Source organism: Lolium perenne, chromosome 7 (genome assembly GCF_019359855.2).
Source record: "Lolium perenne isolate Kyuss_39 chromosome 7, Kyuss_2.0, whole genome shotgun sequence".
Classification (NCBI taxonomy): domain Eukaryota; kingdom Viridiplantae; phylum Streptophyta; class Magnoliopsida; order Poales; family Poaceae; genus Lolium; species Lolium perenne.
Window position 1 is genome coordinate 132,595,843 of NC_067250.2, and position 10,253 is coordinate 132,606,095.

At 43.8% G+C, this 10,253-nt stretch overlaps 1 protein-coding gene across 18 annotated transcripts; it reads left to right on the forward strand.

The window, feature by feature from the left end:
- Positions 1-2,208: 2,208 nt before the first annotated feature.
- LOC127301638 (uncharacterized) lies at positions 2,209-9,690 on the forward strand. 18 transcript variants are annotated; one of them, XR_011749456.1, is made up of 12 exons: positions 2,210-2,682; positions 2,775-2,996; positions 3,202-3,284; positions 3,445-3,580; positions 3,684-4,169; positions 4,326-4,381; positions 4,468-4,557; positions 5,168-5,219; positions 5,372-5,534; positions 5,866-5,929; positions 6,151-6,228; positions 6,840-9,690. XR_011749456.1 is itself a non-coding variant. In XM_071824517.1 (11 exons), exons 4-10 carry the CDS (start codon positions 4,114-4,116, stop codon positions 6,874-6,876), a joined length of 447 nt encoding a protein of 148 aa, XP_071680618.1. In that variant the 5' UTR covers positions 2,210-2,996; positions 3,202-3,284; positions 3,445-3,580; positions 3,684-4,113; the 3' UTR covers positions 6,877-6,918; positions 9,061-9,690. The 18 variants fall into 18 exon arrangements, 4 of the variants coding, with proteins under 4 accessions (XP_071680618.1, XP_071680619.1, XP_071680620.1 ...); XR_011749460.1 differs by having other exon boundaries at positions 2,211-2,996; positions 3,445-3,560; positions 3,684-3,785; positions 3,881-4,169; XR_011749461.1 differs by having other exon boundaries at positions 2,211-2,996; positions 3,445-3,560; positions 3,684-3,785; positions 3,884-4,169.
- The last annotated feature ends 563 nt before the right edge of the window (positions 9,691-10,253 follow it).

Below are 10,253 nucleotides of genomic sequence, written 5' to 3' on the forward strand. Positions count from 1 at the left end.
TTGTTTTGTAGGATTTGTTTGGTCCTAAGGGCAAGTGGAGGAATGATGTAGTAATAGGAAATTATCCTACACGATTGCCCTATTTATCCGTTTGGTTCAATGAAGTTGCAAAGGAAAAACGTAGAAAAGTTCTCTTTGATCATAGTTTTGAAGGAAAAACACGCAAATGACCTCCTTTTCAAATTCATATGCATGAAAAATGAGATCGAGGTGCCTAGTGTCATGATAACATCCAAATTGTACCTGCTCACATATTTGACTTTGATTTGACAATGTTTATTAGGAATTCCGTGTTTTTTCTACTCATGTGAGCCAAACAACCAAGTTTACAGAATTAATATGTATTCCAAAACTTTGTTCTGTACCTCCATTCCAATCCTTTTCTATTTCTGTAATTTTAAAATCCGGCAAACCACCTACAATTTGTGTGGTTGAAACAGCTTACCTGGGTTTCTGTAACAGGCCGGTAGCTACTTTTATGGTCTAGGTGATTAGAGGTTAGAGCTAGCTGGAATTTTATCTATCTCAATTCTTCTTATGCTTTGTCTTTGGCATGTGGGGCTGGCAACAAGAGCATTGTTCCATTATCGTTTGATAGTGGAACCCAGAGGTTTAATCGGTATGGAAATAAGAAATCATACCAAGGAAGTCACAACAAGGGAAACGAAACCTTCCATATATAACTTGTTCCTTAAACCTCCAGCAACCCTAGTCCCGCAACCTCCCGCACCCATGTGGCGGCGCCGCGCCACGCCGAGCGGCCGCCTCCTCCCATTCCTCGACCCTCCCTCCTCGACCTCCCCTCCCGCCGTCGCCGCCCTAGACGTCGCTGGGCAAAGATCTATTGGAGTGGCGGCGACGATGGTTACCTCGATGATGACTCGACGTGGGGACACGATCTCGTGCTGGAGGCAGCGCCCGCACCTGGCTGATGTCGACGTGGTGTCGTGATTGGCGGCGGCCGGAGGAACTCGACGGCCGGCGGTGGATGGCAGTGGGCGGCGGCATCCAGGCCCAGATCTAGGCCCAGATAGGCTTAGTCGGGCCGCGAGCTACTTGTTGTTTCGCCCTCGATGACCGCTTGCATAGGTTCTTCCGGGCTATGCTCGCGATATGAGGACGCTAGGGGCAGTTGTCCCTAGCATGGTGGTGCTGGCCTCCTTCTCCGACGGAGGTGGTCGGCCGGGTAGTCTCGCCGACGAGTTTGTGGTGACGTGGCATCTGCTGAAAACCGCGCCTCGACTTTGGTCTTGGCGGACGATGGCGGCGTTGTTTGGCGTTGTTACCTTGTCGAAGACATCGTCTTTGCTTGTCTCGTTATTTCACTTGGGAGCGACGGATTCTGCAAGTTGCCAGCGGGTGGCGTGGGGCTACTGGCTCGGTTTTCAATAAAGGAGGCGGTTCTAAGGTCTGTCTCAAGCCAAGACGAAGATCTGCTTGATACATGTCTACATTGATCTAGACGAGGTGTCGTATTCCGGAATGCTCCGGCAGCAAACTCCACTGGGTGACTCATACCTGGAGATTGCCAGATCGGATGTTATTCGGTCGTGCACAATCACGTATTTTCTGACCGTTTGGTTTCAGAGGGAGCGATGTGAAGCTCTGGAAGCCGAGATCTGTGGACTAGTAATGGTGGTTCAAGTCCTGGTGGAGATGAGGGATTGGCTTGGTGTTTTGTCTGTTGGATCAACGGCATCGGCAAGTAGGGGCGGCAACACAGGAGAAGTTCAGTGTCTAATCTTCAGGGTGAAAACCTAAGGTCTGGCCTTAATTGGCCTGGCAATGACCTTGTTGAAGGCATTGTTTTTGAGAGAGTGGACCTTCTCCAAGGTGAAAACCTATGATCTATGATCAGGGCGACGACGGTGCTTGTGCACCGTTCCCTTCTTGGAGGCGTCGCTTTTGGAGAAGATAGATTTCTAGTGTTGTCTTGATGGTATTTCTCCTATAAATGTTCCAAGAGTACCCGGCCAGCCAAGGGGTCTGAAAGGGGCAAATCCATCGTGTCCCTCCGTTTCACTAGCACAGTAACTTCTCAATCCCGCTTTTCACCTCAGCCGTCGGATATGGTAATTATTTTATCACCTTTTGCTTGTCCAAACGAGCCAATGACTAATGGGACCAGTTGTGTGTGCGGGCCACCGGTCGGAGGCAGCCACACCAGCTCGTCCGAGTCACATTCTTTCTCCTGCGCGCGTGGGTAGTGAAAACCCTAGATCGCGGAGCGCCCAGTCCCCGCGTCTCCTCCTCCCTTCTCAGCCCTACCTCGAGTGGAGGCAAGCGGGGAACAGAGGCGGCTCGACGACGCAGCGGTGCGATGGGGCTGGGCCGGTGCGGGGAAGGGCGGCTGCTGTGCATCGCGTGTCGAGGGCGCGGTGGTGGGTTGGCGGCGGCGACCTGTGTGGCGGCGACGACGGCGTGCGGGAGGAGGAGGGAGGCGGAGCTGCGCCGGCCGCCCAGGTGACGAAGAGGAGGCTGGGGCGCAGCGTGGAGGTGACGGTCGGCCCGCCTCTAGATGCGAGGCGTGGGAGCGGCGATTGTCGCGGGTCAACGACGCGGTGGTGGGCTGGCGGCGGCGACCGTCTCCATGTCTCCTCCAAGTCCGGTTCCCGCGTGCCGTCAGCGGCTCTACGTCTCCTCCAAGTCCATCCCCGCCGGCCGCCGGCGCATCTCCTCCAGGTAAAGTCCCTACCGTGACGCCTCCATCTCAGCTGACGACGCGCGCACGCATGAGAAGGAAGGCGACGCCTCGTCCTCTCCTCTTCCTCCAGCCTCGACGTCGTCTTCCGGCGTAGCAGCGGCAGGGTTCACACGGGCGGCGGCGGCTGGATGCTGCTAGGAGGGAGTGTGTGTGTAGTGGTGGCTGAGGAAGGATGGAGGAGGAAGGGATGCGGCGGCTGTGGATATTGGGAGAAAATGGAACATGTACGACCCATCGTCTTCAACCTCTGTTTGTTGCCAATCCCATACTTGCTCGTCTGCGCTTGGTCCAGGTGAGCTACTTCTCCTCACCTCCTCCACCTGTGAGTGATTTTCTTCTTTTCCCATTAGTGTTCACATCTAGCGTCCTTTTCTGCTTCTCCCATCTAGATGTATCCTATTTATCAAATAAGAAGATGGTTACAATATTCCTTTGAATGATGTAAGCTTCAATATTTATGGTGCTCATGTGGTTTCCTTTACCAATTTTTTGTATAGATATGATCTATATACATATGAGTTTCCTTGCTTTGATTGTAAGATGATGAGGCTAAGGAGCTAACAAGATTGAGAGATCCTAGGCAGGTGTTTCTTCCAATATCTTGTTTGTTTTCTGGGTTCTTGTTTGGTTGTAGCATCAATCAACTTTTTTTTGACTAGATATTTGATTATAAGTTAATTCAAATTTATTTATTGGTGGAAGGAATTTAATAATCTATTTTATTTCATATACGGTTACAGGTTTCCTAATAATCTATGGTTCAGTGCTTGTTTACTCTAAAAGGGATGAGCTGCGTCTTGCTCAACTTGTGTAAATAATCTATGGAGAAGTTGCATTCGACATGGTTTCTGTTCAGGTGGCTGCTGAACATAATCTGTATGAGTTTACGAGCCCTCTCCTATTTTGTTCATGGTACATTCTGCTTATTCTATCTCTTGTTCATTGATGCTAATTATTCTGGTTATTTTTGTATACCCAGGTTCCTACGAGAGCTACACAGATATAATCCATGCCTATGTATTTAGTTGTGGCGTGTCAACAGCCTGACAATCAGTTCATCAGCCCATTAAAGCCTCCGGAGGCATGGCGTTCGTTGCTGCTGTCGTTTTCTCTTTCTCTCAGGCTGAGTCTCAGCTTTTCTTTCCCTCTCACGTATTTGGGTTTCTCCATTTTCAGCAGATGCAGCCACGGGTGCGGTGGGAATGGCGGTTGCCGTTCGTGTGAGGAAGGAAGGTGCAGGTCATGTGGGAAGCTCCTTTGGCGGCTGTGGTCGGACGGCAGCGAGGCGGCGGTGAGCCCTTGTCCAACACCTTATATCATATCCTGAGGGGCGCGCAAATCTGCAGCTACCACAAGTCGCCGGTTGCCGGCGTGAATAGGCGCTGCTCAGCAGGCAGCGGCCGCCATACATGCTCCCAGATTGCCTGCTACACCTCTCCCCCTCCCAGTCAAAATCACGCCAAAGGTCAGTACTTCAGATCCTTAGACCCCTATCTTGATTCCCATTTTTATGATAGATTTATCTCACTTTTGGCCTTCTTAGACTCGTGATGTGTTTGCACCTGTATATTACTTGCTAGATCTGAAGTATTCTCAAGTTGAGCTCTTTCACTTGTGGCAGGTCTTGGTGGCGCCGACCACTTGAAATTGCCTTGTGGCCACACAACGCCCATGTAGGTAATCAACAGCAGCCCGTGTCCTTCTCTTTATTTGTAGATTGTTAGATGGATTTGTTTTGATCTGACATGCTATACGGACTGTAGAGCCAACTGGCTCACACCTATGGAGCCACAGCCAGGCACAGAACAAATTTGGTGATCTAGCGGTGGAAGTGGGTCGATTTGGAGCTTCAGGTGAATTTTGCCATGAATTGAAAATGGGGATATATTGGTGTGAATTTTCTTACTGGAACATATTGTGTGGAGTAGCCATATGTTCATCTCTCAACTGTTTTACTACTCTCGTACTGCTCTATTAACAAGAGACTTAGCAGACATTATTTATTATAGACAATCCATATACTCCATGTTGTTTGTTCTCTTGAAAGCTCCGAATCCTATCTGATTTTTATTCTTGAAACATTAGGTGTCAAAATTCTTTATGTATCCAGGATTTCATGTTGGTGCTGACCCTACTTGAGGCCATAGCAGAATGAGTAGGAATATTTTCTTTATTGACCAAAGTTGGCTCAACAGAAGCTACTTTCTCCGGTTTATTCCTCTTGAATCTGTAGTGAGGTCAACAATGTGTTTTGATGTTACACTTCAGATTCTTGTTTGGTGGCTGATGCAAATGCTAAATGAGATGAGCAGTTTTAGGGATTAGTCAATTTTATATCCTATTGCTGAATTGAAGCATATAATTTGTATCCTATTAGCCAACTTTTGTTGTAAATCCTGTATTAGATGCTTATTGACATTTGCATCCCCTTTTTCCTAATATTCTGTTACCTTTGGCAACAAGACGGAAGTGGCATCGTGTCAAAGACCCATGGTGCAGCCTGCGGAGTCGAAAGGTAAGTCATGTTACAACAAAAGTTACTCCAGTATTTCCATTTATTCAGATTCAAGTTGATATTTGGTTTGTCTGGATTTCATGTCCATCGTGCTATCCTTGCAAGGTTTAGTAGTAATTCTTATCTTTGGGTTGCCGATGATGAACTTGTAGGTGAGACTCTGTATTTGTACGGAATAAATCGAATGTGAGGAAGTAAAGAGAAGCCGGGTGGCAGTAATCTAGGCTGCAAACAGAACCAACCGATGAAGCGTGTAGGACGTCCACTAGGATCTGAGAGTTCATCAAATGAAGTCAAGTTGTACGTGCAGAATGGGTAATTAACCTCCAACCCAGGCCTCTCCTCGATAGTAGTGAATTTTGTGAACTAGACCATGAAAGGATTCTCCACATGACTCTTGGTGGATTGAACACCAATCTAAAGGTTTCCTCTGGTTAGAGATGCGGGGATTATATACCTTCGAATTGACACCTTTTTCTGCACCAATAGTTGATAATTTGATTACAAGGTTAAGCTAGCTTGTTGAAAATAATTCTGACAGCGCCCTGTTCATGACTTGGATTTTTTGTAGATGTTTAATTGCTGGTATTTTAATTGTGCAAAAATTGATATATAATGTGAATGCTTTATAGTTTTACTTGTACAGATCTTGATGAGCCGGGTGGCATAGTATGTTATCCAATGAAGCTGATTCAGGCCGAAGTACTCAGGTTTATTATCTTTTTTAGATTCTCAGGTTTATTATCTTCTCTTTATCAGTTTTAGGATGGTTTACCGCTCTTGCCATGCTGATATGTTTAGTTGTATCATGGCATTGTGGCAGCCTGGGAATTAGTCCTCAGCCAATATGGATGAGGTTGCCATCATATAGGCTATTGATGCTTTGAATGGCAGGTTTGCTAACATTTTGATTATTTTCGTTGTACTGCAGGTTTGCCACTTTTAGAATAAATATGGTGCATTTGAAGCAGCATCATATATGGATCACTGCATGTTCAGTTGCCATGAGGTGAGACCCTTTTTTTCGCAGTAACTATTTGAACACAGGCTTTGCTTTTTGCTGAAATAATTATTGAACATCTGAAGCATCCATGGTATACTGGTGTACACTTTTCGTAAGGTTTTAAGTCTACATCTCTCTATCATTTCCATAGTAGTTGTGTACTTCAGAAAGCACAATGTATTTGCGTCAGTTATTCGAAAGGAAAGGTTGAATCCTTGATTATAATCTATACACAGTGATTAATGACCAGGGGGAAATCCCAAGAAAAGGTTTTCTTATTATGTACACAACTGTTTTTGTTGTGTCTTATGGACTTGTGGCGCCAAATACTATAATTTAGTGCCAATAAGGATACATTTGGTGTTTGAGCTGTGTAATAAAATAGTTACAACTTGAATCCCCCCTTTCATTTGGTTGCATTCATCTGTGTTTATGACTTCCTCTCTTGTTCATTTGAAGATACTTAAAATTAACCGTGTTGTATAAAATATCCTCTTACAATCGCCAAGGAAAATTGGATATTACTATAATTTCTGCTCTTATGCTGCACTATCATGAAAAGGCAACCAAGTATAGTAACATGTTTCACATGATATGTCTCTGGTTGTGTTAAACAGGAAAAAATGGAAGACAAAAATGAAAAGGCAATTATGACAGAAGACCAGACTCACATGCTTGAATCAATGCATAAGGCAGGTTGTATCACTTTTCTTTATCTGGTTGATGGTTAGTATTCTCTTGTTAGAAGCCGCGTCTTTGATGTCGGAGCCTGGCACATTCTTTTTAATATGCTAATGGTCAGCCTGGAAATCCGTGACATGTTTTCTTAGACTGCAGTAGACCAGTTATTACGTGGCAGCATACTTTTTTGCCTTCGTTTCTACTCAGTATTTTAGTTCTCGGATTTCCTCAGTATTGCTTTGCTTTGCCATATCGACTCACACTCTTCATGCTCGAAAGCTATTATTTCAAAACTATGCTCTATCTTCAAAAGTCCAGATGTTTGTTTATACGTTGCGGTTGCTTCTGTTTTGGCAGGAAGCTATTTTAATTGTTTCTTTTGCAACAGCAAGTTAAAAACTTTGTTCGTGATAAAATTGACCAGGATTTGCAAACCAATACATTATTAGCAGTAATTGCTGGGACCTAAAATATATTATACCTAATTCCGCTCCAAAGATAAATATTTTAAGTCACTTATGTGCTCTGCTACCTGTTTCCAATAAATTGCGCAGATGGTGAACTCATTATTATATCTTTACTTTAGTGACTAAAAATTCGTAATTGTTTCTGATCTTTGGATTTTTTTTTCCTTCAAAAGTTCAGATAGTTTGGTTATGCTTATCTTTGCCAGAAAATATTAGTCCTCTTTTTTCCGGAATACAAATATGCATTAGTCTATGATTTAGGCAGATATGTTATTTCAACATCTTATGGCTAACCTATGAGTTTACCTTTTCACATGCGACAGCTTCTCGATTACATATCAGTGTAAATATTCTTTTGTCTTGTCTTCTGTCTCCATCATCCTTTATAAATTTGATTTCCATGGTAAATAAGAACAATCAAGGACCCACCTTCACCATCAAGATTTAGAGATTCTTAGAAAAGTAAATTGCATGTGGGCCAGCTTTAGTCTATATTTGCCTCCAGGCTAGCTCAGGAAACAACTTTACATTTATTAGATGTCATATACTAACTGTTCAGAGATTTTAGTTTGCAAGTTCTGTGTGAGTTTCCTTTTGCTGTGAGGGGTGCTCCATGTCCCTGCTTAGTTGCTCTGTGGTGAGGCAAACAAATGTGTATGCTAACCAGGATAGCAACAATTTTGTGATCTTGGGTTTTGGGATTTGTTTGCTAAACCATAAAAGTAGCGGTTCTTTTAAAACACTGCAATTTGCCTTGCCGATCTACAGGGAGCTGCAAACAAAATTATGCATCACTGCTTGTTCCATGGCCGAAAAACACTGGCACTTCCCAACTGCAGTTGCATGCAAGATTTGGAACATGGCAATTTACATGCTTTGTTCATTCTTGAATCCTTTTTGTTATGGTCATTTTCTTCTCAAATGCTCATACTTAATATTTTGCCAATTACTAATTAGAGATGATATTGTTTTTGGTCAAAACTGAGATCCGAGTACATCACTGTCTTCTGATATCTACAGGTTTAGTTCCCATAATTAGGGATATTGACCAAATATTACTAATGCTAAAGCGGTTACACCTATTGAATGTCCATTGTTGTGTTTCTTAAAATATAGAATCTTTTTGTTTGGTTGACCTATCAGCTTGAAAAATATGCATGTACTTTTAAAAACATGACGACATGTTCATTTTTTAAAAAATATCTCAAAGTGGCGCAGCCAGAGACAAAAATCAATGACTCTAGTCCCGATAAGTTACGAGGAAGATGTATATTTCCTACAAACGTATTCGGTAAAAGAAGCAAACAAATTAATGTAGATTTTAATGGTTCCTGCTTTCTAGGTAATTGATAAATCATTTTGTGTGTGTTTGCTTTCCATAATTAATGTCATGTAGATTACTGGCTCTTGTGCATTGTAGGAGATCGTGAATGGCAGAATTAGGTTACAGATTGTGTGAGAAATCACTGATTGGTAGCCTTGAGCTAATTTGGAACATCATTTTTCATTCACCATGTAGTACCTACCTTAGTTTAGCTATTTCTCAAACTTTATGATACTATGGATCTTTGTAACTGCAAAGAGGAAATCTAAAAATAACGTGAATCTGTTAAGTGCTCAAAGTGAATATGTAATTTAAGTTGATTTGATGTATTAAGTAGGAGCTTCTTCTATAAATAACTAAATGCAGGCGTGCCGGAGGTGCAGGTGACCATAGCTGAGTACCTTGGTGAGCTTGCTTTGGCTCATGTTTCCAAGAGATTGGCGGCCTGCCGCAAAGGGAGGCGACACTGAATGCGCTGAGCCGATGTCATCTGAAGAATCAAGCACCAAGATACTGCTGCTTCAAGCTCTACCACTGCTCGCCGTCTCGCGGCTCCATGGCCAGGTACAGTGGCGATGTGCTTGGTGCAGTGGAGGCAAGCGCCGTGGGAGAAGAGTAACTTCGGGAGGGGTCAAGGTTGAGCAGGAGATGAAGGGGTTGCCTTGCGCAACACCGTGCTCGGTTTACCTTGGGCTCATCATCAAGGATGATGGCAGCAGTCAGGCCTGATCCGGAGGCGGTGTGGCCAGCGAGTTCTCTGCCGGAGGAGGAGGTGAGGAACAACACGAGGTTTCATATCTTCAAATCATTCAGTAATTGATCTTCGGGAAATGTATTAAGAGCGTCGTATAGAAGTTCATGATTGTTTGACTCAGTTATGGCAAATGAAGCAAATGAGCTTTTCATGTATTCTTGTTTGTAGCAAAGTATAATTTTTCAGAAGGTTGGCTTATTAACATTTGTGAAATAGTGAAGATGTTGCTTGGTCCTTTACCATACCACATGCTTCAGAGGGTGGAGCATGTCTCCATCCTCAATCCATGAGTGTGGTAAGCATCCGGTGCTTCATGCTGATATTACATATGTGTACAGGACTAGCCGAAAAATATGCAAGAAAGGTTGAACCATTTAAACTTGCCTGAAGCATGTGCTTCAAGAGCATGGGAGTTATGAAGTTGCTTCTTCTCTTGAGTGTTCTATTATCTGCGTTCGTCCTCTGAATCTGGTTGATCGTCTGTCAAGCGGAAGGAGTCAGCTCATGCAAGATGAAGAATTTTACATCATTCTGTGGGGAGATTACATTATCTTTTCAAGGGGATGCTTAGTTATGTCGTTTGATCTCAATACATTTCTTATATAGAGCCGGTATGAAAATTGGACCAGTATCCCAAGTAGCGTTAGGGATATTTTCCAATTTACTTTGCTGGTTATAGTTTGTGCCTCCAAAATTAATAACCACCACTAATTTCATTACCTCTATTACACAATAATTGGAATTCTCTTGTCAAAACAAAGGTGAACAAGGAGCCGATTATCCCAATCATTTCAGGACCAACCCT

Coding starts and splice junctions, on each gene's coding strand:
- LOC127301638 (XM_071824517.1), top strand. CDS start 4,114: ATGCTCCCAGATTGCCTGCTACACCTCTCCCCCTCCCAGTCAAAATCA. Junction 4,382..4,467: donor GCCACACAACGCCCATGTAG/GTAATCAACAGC, acceptor TACGGACTGTAG/AGCCAACTGGCTCACACCTA. Junction 4,558..5,167: donor GGGTCGATTTGGAGCTTCAG/GTGAATTTTGCC, acceptor TTTGGCAACAAG/ACGGAAGTGGCATCGTGTCA.